The 23,411-nt window shown below is 44.2% G+C and overlaps 2 protein-coding genes and 1 long non-coding RNA gene across 4 annotated transcripts in view; 2 read left to right on the forward strand and 1 right to left on the reverse strand.

Moving 5' to 3' along the window:
- RPH3AL (rabphilin 3A like (without C2 domains)) overlaps nt 1-23,411 on the reverse strand; it is a 259,447-nt gene that overhangs the window by 169,211 nt on the left and 66,825 nt on the right. The gene's annotated exons all lie outside the window — the stretch shown is intronic.
- LOC306656136 overlaps nt 1-23,411 on the forward strand; it is a 96,501-nt gene that overhangs the window by 42,747 nt on the left and 30,343 nt on the right. The window lies entirely within an intron of this gene.
- On the forward strand, nt 3,317-6,967 carry LIAT1 (ligand of ATE1). 2 transcript variants are annotated; one of them, XM_079131531.1, is made up of 2 exons: nt 3,317-3,614; nt 5,807-6,967. In XM_079131531.1, exons 1-2 carry the CDS (start codon nt 3,407-3,409, stop codon nt 6,298-6,300), a joined length of 702 nt encoding a protein of 233 aa, XP_078987657.1. In that variant the 5' UTR covers nt 3,317-3,406; the 3' UTR covers nt 6,301-6,967. The 2 variants fall into 2 exon arrangements, with proteins under 2 accessions (XP_078987657.1, XP_078987658.1); XM_079131532.1 differs by having other exon boundaries at nt 5,810-6,967.

Here is a 23,411-nt window from a genome sequence, read left to right on the forward strand (position 1 = left end):
AAAGAGCAAAGGCTCTAGCATAGCCAAAATAAGATTTCAAAAGAACCCAGTTGGAAAACTGACTGTATGGATATCAAGACTTACTATTAAGGCAAATAACCAAGACAGTGTGGTATTGCTGTAAGGATAGGCAAGCAGAAAAATGGAACAAGCCAGGTATGGTGCTGTACCCCTATAGTCCCAGTGACGGGGGAGGCTGAGGCAGGAAGATCGAAAGTTCAAAGCAACTTAGTGAGGCCCTAAGCAACCTAGTAAGACCCTGTCTCCAAACAAAAAAATAAAAAGGACTGAGGATGTAGCTTAGTGGTAAAGAGAGCCCCTGGGTTCAATCCCCAGTATAAAAAAAAAAAAAAAAAAAAAATTCATATGTATACAGTTAACTTATTTTCTACACAAGTGCTGAATCAGGTCAAGGGGCGGTGGATGTCTTCTTGAGGGAAGTTCCTGGAAGAACTGGGTATCCATTTGGGAAAAAATGACTTGGGCCCTCCCTGACTTTATTAACAAAATTAATTTGAGATGGATCACAGGCCTAACCTTAAAATTCAGAATCATAAAAGTTCTAGAAAGCAGTATACTATCTTTGTAATTTACGGGTAAGCAAAGATTTCTTGGGCAAGATACAAAAAAAGATATCAATAAAATTGTTTCATCAGAATTTCAAATGTCATCATTTAAAAAACGCCCTTAAGAAAATAAATAACCAGGTACGGTGGCACAAATAATGAGACCTAGTCACAAAATAAAAAGGGTGTGGTGGCACACACCTGTAAGCCCAGCAACTTGGAAGGATTGCAAGTTCAAAGCCAGTCTCCGCAACTTAGCGAGGCTCTAAACAACTTAGCAAGATCCTGACTCAAAATAAAAAATAAAAAAGGGTCGGGTATGTGGCTCAGTGGTTCAGTGCTCCTGGGTTCAATTCCCAGTAACAAAAAAAAAAGGGCTGAGGATGGGGATGTACCTCAATAGTAAAGTATACCAGCTGGGTTCAATCTCCAGTACTAGAAAAATAAATAAACAAAAGTAAAGGGTTGGGGATGTCGCTCAGTGGTAGAGGGCTTGCTTAGCAAGGCCCTGGGCTCCATCCCCAGTACCACTAAAACAAAACAAAAGTGCTCAATATCATCAGTCATCAGGGACTAGAACTTAAAAGCACATGGATGCATGGGCACACAGATCAGTGGTATACTGTTGGCTTAGCATGATCAAGGCCCGGGGCTTGAACCCAGCACAGCAAGAACAACAAAACAAAGCAAAGCAAAACAAAAAAGACCCAGGGAAACACAACTTCTTATATATTAGAATGGCTAAAGTCAAAGGTTGATATTATCTATTGTCCCTGTTATCTTTTGTTACAAAACATATCACTCCAAAACTTAGTAATTTAAACAATTAACAATCACTATTATGCCTCACTGTTTCCTTGAGTCAGGAATTAGGAAAGAATGGTTGGGTGGATTTGGCGATGTGTGTGTGTGTGTGTGTGTGTGTGTGTGTGTGTGTGTGTGTGTGTGTGTGTGTCTTTCCTGCTATACAGACTCCCCACCAGGAGGGACTGAACCCAGGGATATCCTCCCACTGAGCTACACCCCCAACCCTTTTATTTTTTATTTACTTTATTTTACTTATTTATTTATTTCGGTACCGGGGATTGAACTCAGGGATGCTCTCCACTGGGCCACATCCCTTGCCCTTTTTATATTTTATTTTGAGACAGTCTCATTAAGTTGCCCAGGCTGGCCTTGAACTTGTGACCCTCCTGCCTCAGCCTCTCAACTTGCTGGGATTACAGGTGTGCGCCCGATTCTGCTATTCAATGCAGCAAAGTAGGTGGTGGAATAACAGGGGTGGGCGTCTCTCCCTTTCTCTCTCTCTCTCTCTCTCTCTCTCTCTCTCTCTCTCTCTCTCTCTCTCTTCCTCACCCCCCTCACCCCCTACATAATGTCAGTGCTCTCCATGTGCTCTAGTTGGGGCTTCCTCACATCATGCCAGCCTCAGGGTCTTGGGAGTCCTTACCAGGAGGCTACAGTCATAGGCTAACAAGGTGGATGGATGCTGTGCCACTTTTTACCATCTAGCCTAAGAAGTCATACAGTGCCACTTCTGCCACGTACATTTAGTTACAAGTTAGTCAACAAACTAACCCAGATTAAAGGGGGGTAGATGTAGGCCCACTCTTGGGGGAATGGCCAAATCTAGAAGAGCTTGTGGGATAAGAGATATAATTGCAACTGTGCTTGGATAATACAATGTGTGGTGGATACACCTGGAAAGAAAAGCAGGCAGCAGATCTTCTCAGGCCATGTGAGCCACAGCCACCAAACAGTATTGACAAGAATTGTGATGAGGGGCTGGGTTGTGGTTCATTGGTAGAGCGCTTGTCTAGCACATGTGAGGCACTGTTTAATCTTCAGCACCACATAAAAATAAATAAATAAAATGAAGAAATGAAGGTACTTCTTAAAAAAAGAATTGTGATGAGGGACCAGTGGAAGGTTTTAAGCAAGAGAGTAAATGACTCCCCCCACTTCGACCCCACCCCCACCTTTTTTTTTTTTTTTTTTTGGAGATAGGACCTCCCTAGGCTGCCCAGGCTGGCCCAGAATTCCTGGGTTCAAGTGATCCTCCTGAGTAGCTGGGACAACAGGCACATGCCACCACAAAAAAGATCTTGAGGGGAGGGTTTGAAAGCAAAGAGTTTAAGAATGGAGCCAATTCCAAGTGACAGCCATGGCGGTCAGCCTAGCCTAGGTGAGGGCGAAGGACGAGAGTGAGAAATAACAGGTTTCCAAGAGCTGGCCTATCCAGCTGCTTTATCCACTGAGACAGGAAGCAGTGAAGTGTGATTTGGATGTGTTGGCTTCCACAGTTCAGGGTGGAACAAGACTGGAACTCGCACAATAAAAATTTAGTTAAGAATAAACAGTACTTTAGAAGACATAGGAGTGGAACCCGGCACAGTGTTGCATGCCTGTAATCCTGGGAGGCTTAGGCAGGAGGATCACAAGTACGAGGCCAGCCTCAACAATTTAGCTAGGCCCTAAGCAACTTACCAAGCCCCTATCTCAAAATAAAAATTAAAAAGGGCGGGGATATGGCTCAGTGGTGAGGCGCCCATGGGTTCAAATCCCAGTACCAAAGGGGGAAAAAAGGCATGGAGAGAACGAGATACGTCAGTCCAAGGACCTAGAACCTCTACCCACCCTCATCCTCTGCACTGCGGACGGTAAGTAGGTGTTAAGCTTATTGAAACACGCATGCGCACACCGATGTCTACGGGGGCGGGGCGTACCCGGCGGCAATCTCCCGAGATGTAGGGCTGTTGCCATGGAGACGCGTGGTCCCCGCCCGGCAGTCAGCGCCGGGATCGTCCCACCCGGCGGCCGCGGGTCCTGGGCTTCCCCGGATGAGCCGCCGCGGTGGGGTCGGGGCGGCGGGGTTCAGCGAAGAGTGCGAGGAAGACGATGAGGAAGAGGAGGCTCAGGGCGGAGGCGCTGCGGGCTCTCCGGGGTCCAGGCTCCCTCCCATCGCGGTCAGCACCTCAGAACTGGTCAAACGGAAGGTGAAGAAGAAAAAGAAGAAGAAAAAGACCAAGGGGTCGGGCAAGGGGGACGGTAAGAGAAGCAGCTACCGCGGCCGCTTCAGCCACCTGACCTGAGATTCCTCCCCGAGGACCCACCTTCTCCCAGAGATGCCTTTCTGCCTTGATGGCTTCAAACCAAACAGAAACTCTCCAATCCCAGACAGTGGTCCCCCCTGTCCCCACACATGCCAGTTAAGTTGGCACAGTGATGCCCAGACCTACACATTATGACTATCGTGTCCACAGCGACTGTCCTTCCAAGAGACTCCTTAAAGGTCACAGAAGTTCCAAATTTATAGTTTCCCAGAGATCCCACATGGCTGCACTGGGAGTTCTCAATATGCACATAATTCCTCAAACCTTCACAGCACCCCCACAGATACCCACATTCCCAAGAGCCTCCCAGCTCCACAGATACCCTCTCAACTTCCAAGTCCCTCAGTCCAACTTCAGTCCTAAATACCCACGCCCTCCCTGCAGAAATGTCAAGCCCTCTCTACAAAGAGAGATTTCTCCTGACCTAAGACACTGACACTCATACAGACAGACTCCTACCTTCCCCCAAGAGGTCCTCCTCACACCCTCATGCATGAAGGGGCACCTGCCTCTGGATGCTGGGTGGACACCCACACCCAGGTAAATGCTTATGAAGAATCCTCCCTGCATGGAGCCATCCATCCACCAAGGTGCAGCCCTGCTGTACACCAGACACTGCCCCATCCTCTTATCCCTTCCTAACACACCCTCATGTCAATGACACCATGCAGTGAAACTAAAGCAGGGCTACCCCATCAGGCATGTACACCACAGTCCACAAACACACAGCTACTGTTAGACACCCACATGCATAGACACCCCTGTACGCTTCCCAGCACATCCATGCAGGTACTCCAGCCTCACTGACAGCTTTACAGAGTCCCTGTGCTTCACCAAGCTCTTCTCATAGGACCCCAGATTTCTCCACAAAGGCACTGAGTGCCCACTTTGAGGAGAGAGTGTGACAGTGACATAGAATACATCTGCCCATGACTACAGTGATTCCATTGTCACTTGTGTGGTCCATCTCAGGGGATTTGATCATCAGGGAAATGACCCTGACCTCCCGTGTGGCTGGTTCAGACTCAAGTTTCTGGAACCTGGCTCTCTATGTGCACAGTTGGAGGCAGAGGAATGGTAATCATCCCAGCGTCATCCTTGTCGTTTGGGGAAGGGAGCAAGGGGAAGGTTATAATGACTTCTTCAGGTGGAATTGTAATAAAAAGGAAAAAAAAAATCAATTCCAGAATATAAAGCAAAAGACCCTCTTGTGTATCTACAAAGCAAAATCAGGAAGTGCATTGTCTTTTCCGTGTATAACTTTGGACTGTTGAAATAATAGTGGCGTGTACCTAATACTGTCAGCAGGGGACACCAAATAGTTTTGGGGAAGTAGGAAGGTAAAAAAATGTCAAGACAGGAATTCCCCCCCCCCCTTCTTTTCTTTGCTTTCCTGCCTCCTGTTTTGCTGAGGGAGGTATTTCTGTCTCCTAAAAACTAGAAGGATGAGCTGATAAAAGAACCACAACTTGTAGTATTTTATATGAATGTCATATAATTCTGAAAAAGAAAGAAAGAAAGAAAGAAAGAAAGAAAGAAAGAAAGAAAGAAAGAAAGAAAGAAAGAAAAGAAAGAAAGAAAGAAAGAAAGAAAGAAAGAAAGAAAGAAAGAAAGAAAGAAAGAAAGAAAGAAAGAAAGAAAGAAAGAACAGCAGAAGTATTTCCGGATTGGCATAATACTGTTGTGTGATGTTGGCAGTTAGTGAAGCTCTTGGGTCCTCAGTTTCCTCCTGGAGAATAGGACTGATAGCTTCCATCCAGAGGACCTGCTTTCCCGTAGGTGCTCAGTGGTTCCCTGGGGCTGGGATGTAGCTTGTTGGCAGGGTGTGTGCTTAGTATGCACAAGACCCTGGTTCCATCCCCAAAACCATGAAAGGAAGGAAGGGAGGGAGGGGCGGGGGAGAGAGAGAAAAAGAGAGAGAGAGAGAGACTGACTGACTCCTCTAGCCCCCAAATGATTTGACCCAAAACACATAAGCAGTGGGTGTACGAGACCAGTGGACTGGGCAATCTGAGCCCTGGGTGAAGAGGGGTCCCCATGCCCCTTCCATCGTGGGTGGTTCAGGCATCATTCCAAGCAGGCTTAGGACAGATATGGCCAAAAACATTAATCTCCTCATCTGTCCAGCAGATAAACATCAGAGCCGAGGCCTGAAGAGTCAGCCATTGTCTTCATCCTTCCACGACATCTTAAATCCCAGCAAAGACCATGGCCCAAGGTCAGAGCCCAAACAGGACAAAGAGGCAAGCAAGCACAGCCCTTCCTACTCCTGCACCGTGAGTCTCCCCCACTTTGCCGAAGTAGAAGAGAACCTTTCCAACCAGATGAACGAAAGCCTGCGCTGGGATGGGGTTCTCACCGACCCAGAGGCAGAAAAAGAAAGGATTCGCATATATAAAGTGAACAGGAGGAAGCGCTACCGGATTTTGGCTCTCAAGAACTTCCACTCTGATCCCTCTGCCGAGGACAACTCTGAGAACTTACCCTACCTCTCAGACAAGGACTGCGGAGCCAGCAGCAGGCCACCAGCCCCAAAAGCTGATTGCCCTCATCGCTACTTTGAAGGAAATCTTTCTGCAAAGTTCCTACACTCTGATTTAGCCACTGCTCTGCCAGAGTGAGATCTACCCACAACGCTGAATGATAAGAAAAGGAAATCAGACCCGTATCGGACACAGCAGAAGTATGGTGTGTGGAGATAACCAACCTCTCCTTCACCAAGAGGCGCCAAGGTGCCCAGGAGAGTCACGCTGCTGAAGAACACAGGAAATTTAGTGAACTCGCACTTTCCAGAATTGCCTTCTTCTTAAGCTGACATCTCTCTTTGTTATGCAATTTCTCATCATAGTTGGCTGTCTATCATCTACCCCTAAAAGGAAAAGAAACTGTAGATTATGCAAATTCTTGTTCTCAAACTAAGTTCATGGATAAACTCATACAGTACGTGTATCTGTATACCTGTGAAAATGCCCTGAATATCCTGGAGACTTTAAATTAAACACACCACTTAAACTTATGTTTAAGAATAGTGGATTTCAGAATTTCATCCTTGGGAGGTCACAGTGAGAGGTCCCCAAAGGAATATTGCTGCTTTTATAAATACATTCCTTCCCTAATCCCCCCAAATGGCATTTTAAGCAAAGTTCTGGAGCATTAAAAAATACCTTACTATAGGTATGGTAGTACACTCCTGTAATCCCAGAACTCAGGAGGTTGAGGCAGGAGGATGGCAAGTTCGAGGCCAGCCTCAGCAACTTAGCAAAACCTTGTCTCAAAATAAAAAATAAAAAGGGGTGGGGATTGGGGATGTATGATAGAGTACCCGTGGATTCAATTTCTAGTAAAAAAAAAAAAAAAAGGCCTTACAATGCTACTTATCCTTATCGTAAATTTTTATTCCTCCCTTTCACAAATATTTACTGAGTGAATGCTATGTGCATTCTTCCAGAAGCAAGCCCTGATTCAAAGGCAAGGGAATTATTTGGAATATTGCCAAGTAATTGGTGTGTGGAAGAGAACGGTGGCAAAGGGAGACAGCCAATCTAGGGATCGACATTAAGCCACCTTTCATACTGGGCAACTGGAGCTTAATCCCATGGGGAGGTGCTGGGAAACCATTCAAAACCCAGATCTCAGAAGTATCACATCTGAGGGTGAGGGAGCTAGGGTATTATTCTCCCCAAAGGCATTGGCCAAGGGCTGGCCCTGGGCAAGGGGTGCTAATTCCCTGGCATTTCTAGCCTGCCTAATCGTGTGGGCCTGGAAGCCTGTGTCAGTTATGGGGAGAAGTCGCTCTCAGGCACAAAGAGGCAGATGGATGGGTCCAAAGGATCGGGGTAGTATCTGGGTTAGCATGAGTTACCTTCGAGGAGCAGAGTGAGGTCTAAGAAGAGAACCGTCTTCCAAAGTGTCCGAATGCTTTGGGACAGCTGAGACATACAGTGTACACGGGAGGGGTTAAAACCAGTACAAAACACCACAGAGTGCTTATCTGAAAGCTGAGCAAAGCTCCCTTCTTGGTTCTGCTGGCCCTTGGCTCACAGCAGCCCTCTTCTCTCCCTGTCCTGAAGTCCAGTTACAGAGTTTCCACGTTTTTGCAATTTAGCAAAATATTCCCAGGGAACTTTTGGAAGAGTCCTCTCCTGCCCTGGAGAATGGTGAGCAGCGATGCCTGGCCGGGGGACCCTGAAGTAGACAGGAGTGGTCTTCCCTGTGCTCAGACCAGGCCTGTCCTCCCTGTTCCATGGGACAGAAGTGTGCTCTGCCCAGCCACATGACCCTGCTGATGCCCCAGGGTGTCCAGGTAAAGACAGCTGGTGGGGAGCACCTGGGCTGGCATCTCACATGCCCTCCAGATTCGTGGTGGTGGCTGGAGGTGTGCTGCGAGGAGGAGGCGGGGGGCACACCAGACCTGAAGAGGGCCTAGGGAGCTTAGCAAAATCCTTCCTGGGTGGTGAGGGGCACAGGAGGTGGCCTATGGTGATAAGGTATCATTCTGGGATAGTGGTTAAGATTATGAGTTCTTTTTTTGGTTGGGGGGAGTCAGAATGTTAGGATGTGATTTCCTGCTGTTGCTATAACAAATTACCACAAACTTGGTGGCTTAAAAGAACACAAAGCTGTTCTCCTACAGTTCTGGAGGTCAGAAGTCCACACTGGATTTCAATGGGTCAAAGACAAGGTCTGGGCACTGCTGCAGTCTCTTGGGGGCTCCACAGGATAATTTTGTTTCCAGGCTTTTTTCAGCTTGTAGAGCTGAATATTCCTTGGCTTGTGGCCTCTTCTTCATCTCCCAAGCCAGCAGCGTGGCAGCTTCAGGTCTCCCCCTTTCTATTGTCCTCACACCGCCTCTGCTTTCTTCTGCAGCCAGAACTGTACCTTATAAAGACACTAGTGACTACACTTACGGACGCATCTAGAAACCCAGGATGACCTGCCCATCTGAAGAGGCTTACATGTGCTGCAAAGCCCTTTTTTTTCATAGAAGTTAATTATTCCAATGAAATTATGTCATTTGCAGGAAAATGGATGGAACTTGGGAGCATTATGTTAAGAAAAATAAGCCAGACTCAGAAGGTCATGTGTTTTCTCTGATATGTGGAAGCATGGGGACTCACTAGTGTGACTCCACAGACCCATCTTGGAAGTACAGGAGAGCTGAGTCAGTGACTTTAGTGGATCTTCCTGATCTTCTCCCGACTTCGTCCTACCTCCCCCAGCTCATACACACCAAGTTCTCTCTCTCCTTTTGCAGCTGGATTCAGAGGTCTTAGTCCACAGAAGACTGACTCCATTGCTCTGTTCGTGAGATGGAGCTGAATGAACATCATGGTGGAAAGGCATGGAGGAGGGAAGCAGCTCGGGACGTGGCAACAAGGAAGCAGAGAGCTAAGAGGATAAGCTTTGCCATCAGAGCTGACTGCGTCTCTTTCCCACATGTGCTTTGTCACCTCAGGCAAATTGCTTAACTTCTCTGAGCCTTAGTTTCCCTTCACTGTGAGAACCAAATGCTGTAATTATATAAGCATTTAGCATGGTGCCTGGCACCCGGAGAGCACTCAGTCTAGTCTTGAGAATTTTGACCAATGATGTTTTAGGCTGGCATAACTAGACAGCCACTGCAGAGGCTGGCCTGGCGCTGGTGAAGACCACACCTCATTGAAGGGTGAGCTTCACAAAGAAATGTGACTTTAATGGGTGACTAACATACCATTCAAACAGGCCACACAACAAATTACAGGGGTCTGGAATATAGAGATTGTAGGAGGAATGAAGCAAAAAGCTAGTGTTCCAGGGAGGGGACTTGGACCAGACAAGACAGTGCCACTTGGAGCCTGGCACCAAATGGAGCCTGTGCTTAAGACAAAGACGGAGAAGCAGGAAAGGATTAATGCTCCAGGGAACATAGAAGTGGCTCCAATTCCAAATATCTTGGATTAGAAATTGTATTTTTCTCACACCAGGCTGTATCCAAGGACTCTTCCAGTAGCAGAGAACAGAAAACACAATGAAAACTTGCTTACAAAGGGGGGTGATTTATTTATAAGGCTCACAGTCCAACCAGGTATGGTGGCCATACCTGTAATTCCAGCCACTCAGGAGGCTGAGGCAGGAGGATTGAAAGTTCAAGGTTGGCTTTAGCAGCCTAGTGAGACCCTGTCTCAAAATAAAAAAAATAAAAAGGGCCTGGGATGCAGCTTGGTGGCAAAGTGCCCTGGATTCAATCTCTGCTACTGCAAAACAAAACAAAAAACTAACAGTCCAGCCAGGCATGGTGGTGCACACCTGTAATCCTAGCGGCTCTGGAGGCTGAGGCAGAAGGAGCACGAGTTCAAAGCCAGCCTCTGCAATAGCCAGGCACTAAGCAACTCTGTGAGACCCTGTCTCTAAATAAAATACAAAATAGGGCTGGGGATGTGGCTCAGTGGTCGAATGCCCCTGAGTTCAATCCCCGGTACCCCCCCAAACAAAATAAAACAAAAAACTAATGGGCCAGTGTTGTCTGTGGCTTCAGGCATAGCTAGACCCAAGAGTCACACTATCTCATTGGAATTTCTCTCTCTCTACATCTCTCACCTCTGTCTCCTCTCTATTAGCTTTACTTTCGGGTGGGTTCTTACCACAGAGTGTCAAAAGTGGTCACATCCTAATAGTTGTGCAAAGAAAAGATTTACTCCTGTATCCCTACTCAGTGTTCATATCGACCTCAGAGAAGGTCTCTGGCCTGACGAGGAGTGTGTACTCATCACTGGACTAATCCCCATGGTCGGGGAATGGAGTATGTGATGACCGACAGACCTAGAGTGTGATGGGGAGGTCAGGGGTCCCATGTCCACTGGCTGCGTGATCTGAACAGATTGTTGTAGAATCTAAGCAGAACCTATGCAGAGTGGCTCCTTAGATGCCAAGTAGATAGAGACTGGTCATTGCCCTCCAGATGAAGATTGATTTTTTTTGGCAGTACTGGGGATTGAACTATAACCCCAGCACTTTAAATCTTTTTAAATTTTGAGCCAGGGTCTAAGTTGCTTACGACCTCACTAAGTTGCTGAGGCTGGCCTTGTAATCCTCCTGCCTCAGCCTCCTAAGTGACTGGAATTACAGGCATGCACCATCACACCTGCCCTAAAACTGATTCACTTTTTTAAAGGCTTGATCAAAGGTCATGGGAGTGGCCTGCATGGCAGGAGTTAATCTCAAGTGATTCAGATTGACTGCATGCTTATCTCCAGAAACACTGACCCTTGGCCAATGCCAGGAAATCTATCAACCAAAAATAAAGAAGGTCTGAACCTCAAGTCCATGAGTTGTTTGGGAACAGAAGGCATCAGGCAGTTGGCCCTGTTTAGTAATAATAATTGGGTTGATGATTTGTACCTAATTTGGTGAAGCCTGGAGTTGGGCTTGAATCTTTAAGACTGGTCACAGCTAGGATGTGTGCAGGTGACCCTCTCACTATGAGACCCCTGGTGTGAGCAGAGAGATAGACATTGACACTTCACACACACATCAGTAGGGGTTGCAGACCTGGGAACAAGCACTCCTGTGTGAGCCTCAAGAGCCAGCACCCCTGGAGAAGAGACGGCAGGGCAGATACCCACAGCGAACTCTGCATGGCTCTTCACACCCTTCCCTTGAATATGGGCCGAATGGATGGACTCTAATGAATAAAACACGGCAAAAACCATGGGATGCTATTTGCAAGAGGAGGTTATAAAAAGAGACCATGTTTAGGGGGTGGTCAGAGAAGGAGTGATTTTGGGGGGGGGGTGGTTGTGACACTATTCTGCAGAATACTTCCATGGGGGACGCTTGCCATTATACGTTTATCCAAAGCTGTAGAATGCACAGTGAACCCCAATGCAAACTCTGCACTGCAGTTAAAATGATGCATCAATATCAACTCATCAGTTATAGCAAATGAATGCAAAGCAGCAAAATGAGGGAACCTAAGGGCATCATGGGGGCAGGTGGGAAATCTTCATAATTTCCACTCAACTTTTTTTTTCCTTTTTTTGGGGGGATTGAAACCGGGGTGCTTTATCACTAAGCTACATCCCAGCCCTTTTTGTTTTTTAGTTTGAGACAGGGTTTTGCTACGTTGCTTAGGGCATCCCTGAATTGCTGAGGCTGTCCTTGAACTTGCAATCATCCTGTTTCAGCCTCCCGAGTTGCTGGCATTACAGGCATGCACCATCACACTCAATTTTTTTGTAAACCTTACTGTTCTTAAAAATGAAATCTACTCAAACCTGTAGAGACAGAAGGTAGATCAGTGGTTGCTTAGGGATGAGGGATGGGGTAAAGAAAGAAAAATAAATAAAGCCTACAATGAGAGGGAGACCACATGCACTGTGGCTTCCACATGGCACACACTCTTTCCCTCTCTCCATGCTCTTGCTCTGCCGGCTGCCACGTTGTGGGCCACCTAATCAGTGGCACGGAACCGATGTCTGAAGAACAGCAGTGAGGGCCTGAGACCTGCTGCCCACTGCATGAGTGAGTTTGGAAGCAGGTCCGCTGCCAGGCGACCCTTGAGATAGCTGCAGCTCCAGCTGATGCCTTAGTGACAGCTTTGCGAGACCCAGAGCCAGAGGCAGCCAGGCAGGCTGCACCCAGGTTCCTGGCCCTAAGAAAATGTGTGCTAATAAAGGTGGGGGTTTGGTTGTGTGTTTTGTTTTTTGAGTCAGGGTCTCACTATGTTGCCCAGACTGGGCTCAAGTGATCCTCCTGCCTCAGCCTTCCAAGGAGCTGGGATCACAAACATGCAACACTGTGGCCAGTTTAATAAAGTGGTTTTAAGTCACTAAATTTGGGGATCATTTTTTTTGACAAGTGAAAACGATCAGTTAAAAACAGCTGGTCTCTCCCTCACTGCCAGCTGCGCTCTCAGCAAGCTGCCTCGCCCCTCATGAGAGCTGGAAAATCCAACCCCCGAGCTTGTCCTAAGAAGTGGCGCCCTCCTGTAATCCCGGCAACTTGAGAGGTTGAGGCAGGAGGATCACGTTTGAGGCCAGTCTCAACAGTTTAGCAAATCCTGTCTCAAAATTATAAAAAATTAAAAGTGCTGGGCATTAGGTCCCCCTGCATTCAATCTCCAGTACCACATTTAAAAAAAAAAAAAAACATTTTAAATAAGTGCCACAGACAACCACTTCTGGTGCTTGGAGGACTTTAAAATTTATTTCCAAAAGTGACGCTGTGTCCTATAAGGTTGAGATCACTATTGGGCCAGTTCAGAGCTAGATTAGACTGAATGGGCCTCCTCAGCTTCCTTATTTTTGTTAATTATATGCCAATAAAGCTAGGAGGAGAAAAAGACTGATGGCTTCTACTTTTTTTTTTTTTTTTTTGCAGTACGGGGGAATCAAACTCAGGGCCTTGTGTTTATGAGGCAAGCACTTTATCAGCTGAGCTATATCCCCAGCCCCTGATGGCTTCTACTTATTATGCTCATCCCAGGATGAGCGTACGTAGCTATTTGTATTGTTTTCTGGCATGTGTTTTGTGTTCTATCTCCTACCTTAATTGTAAGTATAATATTTTTATGGCGTTTTATTTTTTATAAGTTCTTTCACTTCTTGTGTTTTAGGAGTCTTGTTAAGGAAGTCAGATCCTAGGCTGACATGGTGGAGATTTGGACATACTTTTTCTTCTATTAGGAACAGGGTCTCTTGTTCTAGTGCCTAAGTCTCTGATCCACTTTGAGCTGAGTTTTGTGCGTGGTGAGAGATAAGGGTTTAATTTCATTTTGATATATGTGGATTTCCAGTTTTCCCAGCACCATTTGTTAAAGAGGCTATCTTTTCTCCAGTGAATGTTTTGGTGCCTTTGTCTAATATGAGATAACTGTGGGTTTGTCTCTGTGTCTTCTATTCTGTACCATTGATCTATGTTTCCAGCAGCTCAACTCACAAACTATAAACTATGGGACCAACCTAGGTGCCCTTCAATAGATGAATGGATAAAGAAAATGTGGTATATATACACAATGGAATATTACTCAGCCTTAAAGAAGAATGAAACTATGGCATTTGCCAGTAAATCGATGGAGCTGGAGAATATCATGCTAAGTGAAATAAGCCAATCCCAAAACACCAAAGGCTGAATGTTTTCTTTGATGTGTGGATGCTAATTCACAATAAGGGGGAGGAATGCTAGAGAAGAATAGAGGTACTTTGGATTAGGTAGAGGGGAGGTGAAGGGAGTGAGGGGTATTGAGATAGGAAGGATAGTAGAATGAATCTGACATTATCACCCTATGTACATATATGACTACACAACTGATGTGATTCTACATCATGTACAACCAGAAGGATCAGAAATCATATGCCATTCATGTATGATGTGTCAAAATGCTTTCTACTGTCATGTGACTAATTAGAACAAAATTTTTAAATGAAATTTTGGGCCTGGAGTTGTAGCTCAGTGTCTGAGTGCTTTTCTACCATGGGTGAGGCACTAAGTTCAATCCTCAGCACCACATACAAAAAATAAATTAATTAAATAAAGGTATTGTGTCCATCTACAACTAAAAAAATTTTTTAATGATTTTTTTTAACTAAAAGTTCTTTCACATCTGTTCCCTGAGTAGCAAGAAATATTATCTCTATTTTTTTTTAATATTTGATTTTTAGTTGTCGATGAACCTTTATTTTTATTTATTTATATGTGGTACTAGGACTTGAACCCAGTGCCTCACACACACTAGGTGAGCACTCTACCACTGAGCCACAACCTCAGCCCAATTCTCTATTTTACCATGGAGGCTTTAAGAGAAGAGATAATTTGTTTGAATCACACAACTGATAAGAGATTTGATCTAAGGTGTCTAATAGTTTTTTTGGAAATGTTTATCAAGCAATTACTAAGTATGCAGTTCTCTGCTAGTTGCTACCAGAATACTGGTAACAGCAGCCCCCACTTGCCAGGCATCTCCTCTGCCCACCAGTATGTTAGTCTCTTAACATACATGATTTCACTTCATCCACACAACGATGGTCAAGGTGCAAGGATGTCAGGATTCCCAGTTGCACGTAAGGAAATCAGCACAGACTGGGACAGGGACTTGCTCAAAGTCACACAGGGACTAAGAGGAGAAGCTGGGATATCAAACCCAGGTCTACTGATTCCAGAGATCCTGATTTTCTTTTTTAAATTTTTTTTTTAGATGTTGATGGACCTTTATTTTATTCATTTATTTATACGTGGTGCTAAAAATTGAACCCAGTACCTCGCACATGCTAGGCAAGTGCTCTACCACTGAGCCACAACCCCAGCCCCAGATCCGCTGGTGCCTAGGCAGGCAGTAGCCACGCTGCATGTACACACTGCCAAAGCTCAGAAACGTGACAAAAAAAAAAAAAAAAAAAAAAAAAAAGAAGAAGAAGAAGATCAAAGCAGGAACAGGGCTTGTCAGTAGAGTTGGTTACTGAGGCTGGGCGGGTGTGTTGGAAGGAGAGCCATTCCTGAAACTGTGGCTGGCAGAGGAGCTCCCTGGGGAAGTAGGAATACCCCTACTGGACAGACCCTGGGACAGACAACAGGAAAACTCCCTCAGCCATCCTGGCCATGCCATACTGGTTCATGGTCAAATCCAGTCTTCAAAACCCTGACATATTCCCCTCTGATGACCACTGCAAAGGATCCTACTGTGGGGGTTTCTCAGCCACGGCCTGTGGGGATGAGAAAAGGGTTCACTATGGGAGAACGATGTGGGCTATAAATAAATCAATTACCCATAAACTCATCTAATCAATAAACACACAAGAGCCTATATTCTTTTTTTTTTTTTTTTGCGGTCTGGGGATCGAACCCCAGGGCCTTGTGCTTGTGAGGCGAGCACTCCACCAACTGAGCTGTATCCCCAGCCCCCAATACTCTTTTTAAATGAGAGGGGGCGTGCTGGGCTGGGCCATACCAGCACCTGCCGACTCTCTTTCACTTATAACACACAGGTAAAGGGGGCCAAGACTGGGAGGAGCTTCTTCTGTGATGAACAAGATGGGGTGAAGTTAGGGGAGCCATTTTCTTAGGGAAACTATCACAGAACCAGGCAGGGAACCATTCCAACAGTGCCACATCCCCCGCCCGGCAATCTGGGACAGACCTCCGTGTCTGCCAGTTCCCAGAAGTCAATATCCCAGACCAACTCTCCAGGCTCTGCCAGCGGCCTCCGCCGGCAGCTACTACTTATGCCTTGCCCTTGAGGATGGGTGCCTAAAGGCCTTGCTGCTCAAAGTATATCGCTGGGACCAGCAGCACCAACATGACCTAGGAGCTAGTTAGGAATTTGCTTGTCAGCTAACTCTCCGGTACCCCTCTCCCTGCCCAAACAGACCTACTGAATCAGAACCTGTAGTTGAACAAGATTCTCAGCTGATTTGTATGCACATTAAATTTGAGAAGCCCTGATTGTTAGGAAACAATTCCCCAAAGGGAATTCTCATGTTTCTCATGTTTCTGCATGTCTTGTGAAGATAATTACTGGTTACTTTTGTTCCAAACTATCTTTTGAAGGATGTTTGTATAATAAACAGCTTTGGAAGACAAGGATAGTGTCTCCTCCAGAGCAAAGAGCAGATTTGCTTACTATCTATTCTAGAAGGTTCTGGTTCTTAAACTTAGAGTTCCCCTCCTGTAACCTAACAACCTCTTACTTCACCATATGGGAAATGAGGCTGCAGAACCCAGAGCAAATGCTAGTATTCTTGCTACTGCTATTGCTGTAACTAACAAACCATCCTTTGTCTCTGACCCAAGGGTCTCCTGTCTTTACTAACATCCATGAAATTGTGGCAGGCTTCTAACTTGCAAATAGCATAAAATTCAGACACTTCCCAGTTCTCTGACCTGGTATAAGAAACAGAAAGACCATTAACTCTCATTTCTCTGTACTTAGATCACCAAAAGCTGTGTGATATTCTACACTCAGGTTTTACTTTTCAAATAACATCAGAAATACAAAAACATTTCAGGCAAATTAGAAAACACAGGTAAGAAAAAAAAGTTTTTAAGACACCTGATAGTCCCAACCGTTTGGAGAGAGATAGCCTCATCAGTTTGGTATCCATTCTTTCAGTCCTTTTCTGTTATTACATCTACACATAAGAAAATAAAATAAATGGGATAACAATACATACATTGTCTTTTAATGAGTCTATTAAAAATATGGCATGGACATCTTTCCAAGTCATTAAATTGATATACATATCATGCTTTGAGGTGCTTGCTGCTTGCCTATATTCTGTTGTATATGGGCTATTTATTTAATCCCCTATTTGTGAACATTTGATTGGTTTCCTGTTAGTTTTTTTTTTTTTTTTTTCCTGTTCTGACAATTAAACCCAGGGGCACTTCAGCACTGAGCTACATCCCCAGCCCTTTTTATTTTTTATTTTGAGGCAGGATCTTGCTAAGTTGCTTAGGGCCTTGCTAAATTGCCGAGGCTGGCCTTGATCTTGCAATCCTCCTACTTCAGTCTCCCAAATTGCTGGGATTACAGGAGTTCACCACTGTGCCCAGTCTACATTTTTTTTTTAAACTCTTCTAAACAACTCTATTATGAATATCCTTATATGCCCATCTGAATGCAATTTTCCAGTACTTTGGATACTCTTGGGAGTGAAATTACAAGTCAAAAGATAAGTAAAATAATGAACACTTTTATAGCTTTTAACTCATGCCAGGTATTGTTCTAATCTTTGCATGCATCCATTTATTTAAGCCTGGCAACATCCCTAGGACAAAACTCTTGTTACCTCCACTTTACAGGGAGTTTAAGTGACTTGCCCAAGATCACACAGCTAAAAAATGGTGAAGCTGGGCTTTGAACTCAGGCGTTCTGGCTCAGGTACTGGTGCACCCATGGCACTGGATTACTAAATGCCCTCCTTGCTTTCCCAAGAGTCAGATAGGAAACAACATGGGAAGAATTTGTGGATCTTGAATTTCGTGTCCCTTATATAGCTGTAGGCAGTGGTAGAGTCCTCTTGGAGTTTAGTATCAGAAGGAAGCCCCATTCTTTGGGGTTCATGTCCTTATCCTGGTTATGGTCACACAGGCTGCTTTTCATTTTGGCCTCGCTCATAAGGAAGCTCAGGACTAAGTCCTGTTCTCAGTAATAGTAGTTTATCTGGGTTCTGCAATGTATCCCCTTTCCTCCTGGCCTTCGTCCTTTTACTGTGGTATCTTTTACTGCAGTCACCCCTACCCTATCTTAAAACTAGGTAGGTGTAAATAAACTACAAAAATGAGTGAAAAAAATTAATTTGTTACCTTTTCAAGCAGCATGGTGGTACACTCCTGTAATCCCAGTGACCTGAGAGGCTAAGGCAGGAGGATAAAAGTTCAAGGCCAGCCTGGGCAACTTGGTGAGACCCTGCCTCAAAACAGAAAATTAAATGGGCTGGGAATGTGGCTCAGTGGAACAACACCCTGGGTTTGATCCCCAGTACCACAAACAAACAAAAAAAACCCTAAGAAAAATAGACTACCTATTTTGGAGCCTCTGTTAGAACTCCTGTAGGTGGGTGGACAGGCATTGTGCTGTCTCTGGGAACATCCTGTTAATTGTACTTGGTCAGCTTAATTAACTAAACACAGGAGGACAGTAATTTGTAATTAGTAGAAAATGGTTTAATACACCAACACCCCTGCATTCTTATTCTGAAATAGAAGCTAGTAAACATAAAGAACATAAAATTCTCACTTACAAAAATTGCCTACTCAGAACTGGATGGTTGATTCCACACCTACACTACTGTGAGGCTGAAAACAATATTTACAGTGCCACCATCTAAAAGCAATATATGCAGGGTGCAGTAGTACACGCCTGTAATCCCAGTGGCTCTGGAGGCTGAGGCAGGAGGATCGAGAGTTCAAAGTCGGCCTCAGCAAAAGCAAGGTGCTAAACAACTCAGTGAGACCCTATCTATAAATAAATACAAAATAGAGCTGGGGATGTGGCTTAGTGGTTGAGTGCCCCTGAGTTCAATTCCTGGTAACCCCAAAAAGAAAATAAAACAAAATAATAAAATAAAATAAAAGCAATATATTCCCATGTACTAGTCCATCCTTACACCATTGAAAGTTGCAATTCTCCAAAAAAATTAAGTGATGGTTTATCTCTGGGGAGAATTTGAGTGACTTCTATTTTTGCTAATATGCATTTTCTAATTTTCAAAAATGAACATGTATCAATTGTATGATAGAATAACCATAAAAGAAAGATAATAAATTTGCTTCATCAAATCAAGACTCCATTAAGAAAATAAGAGGGAGAGTTGGATCTGGAGCTCAGTGATAGAGTGCTTGCCTTGCAAGCTGAGGTCCTGGGTTGGACCTCCAGCACCACAGAGAAAAAGATAAGACACATAGCCTGGGTGATAATATTCACACGTGGCAAGAGACTTGTGTCTCAAATAAGTGAAGAGCTCCTTGAAGAAAACATGAAAATACCCAATAACACTGCGGTCAAAGATTTGAACAGACACTTCATGAAGTGGAAAATGATGAAAAATGGGGCATGAAAATGTGTCTCTTGCCAGACTATCTTTTTAAACTTGAACACAGGGTTTTGCAAGGTTGCTTAGGGCCTAAGTTGCTGAGGCCGGCCTTGAACTTGTGATCCTGAGTTGCTGATATAGGTATATTTATGTACCTGGTTTGTGTGTTATGGGTGCATGTTTTTTTTTTTTTTTTTTTTCAGATTTTTAAAATTTCGTCTTGTGTCAGTTTGGTAGGAATTTTTTTCAAGGAGTTTTCTATTTTGTCTAAGTTGTCTAATTAACTGGCGTGAAGTTGTTTATAAAATTATACATTTTCAATGTCCGTAAAATCTCTCTAACAGGATCTTGCAATGTTGGCAAGGTTGGACTGAACTCCTGGGCTCAGGTGATCCCCCACCTCAGCCTTCCCAGTATCTGGGACTCCAGCATACACTACCTCCAGTTTGTAGAACCTATTCCTTTCATGATATCAGTAATTTGTGTATTATATTTCTTGATCAATCAAGCTGAGGCTTATTAATTTTTTCCAATCTTTCCATTCAAAATTCTGCTTTTCAAATTTTTCATAATTATGTGTCTATTTCTTTTTTCTTTGGCAGTGCGAGGGATTGAACCCAGGATCTTGCTACATGCTAGGCATGTGCAGTGCCACTGAGGTGCACCCCCACCCAGCCCTATTTGTTCATTTATATTTTGTAGATTTATACTCCTATTTTTATTATTTCCTTCCTTCCTCTTATGTGGGTTTCATTTTCTCATCTTTTTCTGGTTTTTCTAAATACGTGGAAATGGCCGTTAGAGGCAATAGGCGTGGGAGTTGTTTCTCACGGTTGCTAATGACCTGGGTTCTGATTCAGTGTCCTCTGTTGACTCTTTAAACTCTCCAACGTCTGTGATCAGTTCTCTGTATTAAATATCTAGTATGGGTTTGAATCTTGTAACTGACCCCTTCAGTTTTTTTTTTTTTTTCCTCTCTTTTTTCTGTATTGAGGATTGACCCCAGGGGCACTCTGCCACTAAAATACTCCAGGCTTTTTTATTTTATTATTACTTTTTGGTACTGGGGATTGAACCCAAGGACACCTAATCCCTGAGTCACATCCCCGGCCCTTTTTATATTTTATTTAGAGACAGGGTCTCCCTAAATTACTTAGGGCCTCGCTAAATTGCTAAAGCTGGCTTCGAACTTGTGATCCTCCTGATTTAGCCTCCGGAGCTGGGATTACAGGTGTGCACCTGGTGATAAAAATTTTTATTTTGAGGAAGGGTCTCACTAAGTTGCCTAGGCTGGTCTTGAATTTGCAATCCTTCTGCCTCAGCCTCCCAAGTAACTGGGATTATAGGTGTGTGCCATTGCAACCAATTTGGCATAGCTTTTTTTAAATTATTTTTTTAGTTGTAGATGGCCACAATATCTTTATTTATTTTTTTTATGTGGTGCTGAGGATCAAACCCAGTGCCTCCTATGTGTGAGGCAAGTGCTCTACCACTGAGCTACAGTCCCAGCCCAGCATAGCTTATTGCACAGGAAATATTCACTGCTTCTCTCCACATTCATGGGAGAAGCATGGTTCTCTGACTCATTGATACTGTTTGTCCATGTAACTTGCTTTGGGCAATAGAATATGGGTGGAAGTTACAGGGTGTAGTTTCTGGTGCAGACCTTAAGTGTTGTTGGATATTTCTACTTGCTTCTCATGAGCTTTGGACCTTTGCCCAGAGAAGAATATGACCTAAGCCAGTTGTCTAGCTTGTCTCAAAGTCAAGTGTAACAGACCTGAATTCAACACCTCCCCTGGGGGCAGAATGGCCCTACCAGACCTATGTATTTTAAGCAAGAAATAGATGCTCACTGCTCTATGCCACTGTAACTTTGGATAGTTGCCCAGTATTGGGGAGAAGAAAAGCTTTCCTTTAAAATTTTGGAAGTGCTGGGGGCAGGGGTTGTGGCTCAGTGGTAGAGTTCTTGCTTTGAATATGTGAGGCACTGGGTTTGATCCTCAGCATCACATAAAAATAAATAAAGTCAAGGTATTATGTCCACCTACAACCAAATAAACATTTAAAACAATCTTGGAATTGCTGCTGGGTACAGTGGTATATACTTATAATCCTAGGGACTTAGGAGGCTGAAGCAGGAGGGTCACAACTTCAAGGCCAGCCTCAGCAACTTAGGGAGATCCTGCCTCAAAACAACGAACAGACAACAAACAAAGAAAAAACTATTTGGAACTACTGATTAGCCAATTCATTTTATGGAAAAATTTTACCACATAAACCAATTGGAAAGATTAGTCCTCATTATTATCCCAGTCAAATAACACTCAATTTCTATTTAGAAGACCTAGCCTTTTACAAGGTTTCAAGAAGTGCTGCAGTAAATGTATTTAGCATTGTTCAGCTTTTCACTTCCCTAAAGTTCTCTGACTGTAAAACCTTATTTGTATTCCTCAGAAAACACATTGGGAAATGACAAAAACAAACCACTTGATAGTGATTATATACAAATAAAATTATCAGAATTTAATTTTGAAAAGACGTATTCCTTGCAATAAGAATTGCTAGTCAACAGAGTTATACATTTCTTAAATTTCTGAGTTTACCAAAAAAAACTTTCTAAGATTTATCATAATGTTGTTAATTATACCTGTTACCTTTTCTCTTGGGGGCAGCAGCTTTGTGATATACTTGGAAGGGTTTGAGGAATTGAAACTTTTTTTTTTTTTTTTTAATACTGGAGATTGAATTCAGGGGCACTCAATCACTGAGCCACACCCCCAGCCCTATTTTGTATTTTATTTAGAGACAGGCCTCACTGAATTGCTTAGCGCCTCGTTGTTGCTGAGGCTGGCTTTGAACTTATGATCCTCCTGCCTCAGCCTCCCAAGTCACTGGGATTACAGGTGTGCACCACCATGCCTGTCTTTGAAACATTATTAATTTCAACCCATTTCTGGTTCTCCCTCTCTCTTTCTACACACACACACACACACACACACACACACACACACACACTTTAGTTTTATGCACTTTAGTTTTCCTAGCCAGGTGCATCCTCCTGTAAACCCAGCAACTACGCAGGAAGATCACAAGTTCAAGGCCAGCCTCAGCAAATTAGGGAGATCCTGTTTTAAAATTAAAAAAATTAAAAGGGCTGGGATGTAGCTCAGTGGTAGTGCACCCCGTGTTCAATGCCCCATACTACTCCCACCCAGCAAAAAAACAAACAAACTCAAGTTTTGCACAGTAGGTTTGTTTATTATGTGATTCCTTTTATGCATACTGAGTTAAATGTCAGGGCTGGGATGTAGCTCAATGGTGAACACCCACTGCAGGGCAGGGGAGCAGCAGGTGGGAGTTCCTTTAGAATTTTGGAGCTGCTTGATTAGCCAATTCATTTTGGCCATGTGTTACACCAGAAAAACTAATTGGCAAAATCAGTCCTCATTGTCATCCCAATCAACCAAATAAAACTTAATTTCTATTTGGAAAAGGCCGGTTTTAAAATTTATTTTTATTATTTATTTATTTTTGCCATGCTGGGGAAGGAACACGGGCCTCATGTATGCTAGGTAAGAGCTCTATCCCTGAGCTCCACCCCAGCCCTGACTTAAAAAAAAAAAAAAAAGGGTTACAGAAACGATACTATGTATTCCTAGGGCATATTTATTTTTGACTCAACTCAAAGACAGGCAAATAAAGCTTAGAGCCTTCCACTTGATGCTTAAAAGAAATAATGGAACAAAGGGCTTCCATTTCTTTTCTTTCTTCCTTTTTTTTATTTTCCAGTACTGGGACTGGAACCCCTAACTTCTCACAGCGAGGCAAGCACTCTGTGACTAAGCTACATCCCCAGCCCTGTATATTTTTGTTTCTATTTTGAGTTGCCAAGGCTGGCCTTGAACTCTCCATCCTCCTGCCTCAGCCTCCTAGCAGCTGGGATTACAGGTGTGCTCCACTGCTCCCAGCTGGGGCCTCCACTTTCAATATTTCATTCTGACCCTCTCTTTGCCCAAAGAGACTGATAGGGTACAGGAAATTCTATCTCAAAATACAGAACATAGGCATGCTGCGTAATTTAAGTTGCAAGAAAACAGAAAACACAGAAGCGGGAAGGTCTCTCTGATCTTCTCTCCCCACTTTCTACCCTGCCATGAAACTAGAATTCCTTCCCTTGCCCCTTCTGCCCTGAGGCAGGCCACAAAACCTAGGAAGGTCACTCT

The sequence above is a fragment of the Sciurus vulgaris genome, assembly GCF_902686455.1.
Source record: "Sciurus vulgaris genome assembly, chromosome: 3".
NCBI classification, from domain to species: Eukaryota; Metazoa; Chordata; class Mammalia; order Rodentia; family Sciuridae; genus Sciurus; species Sciurus vulgaris.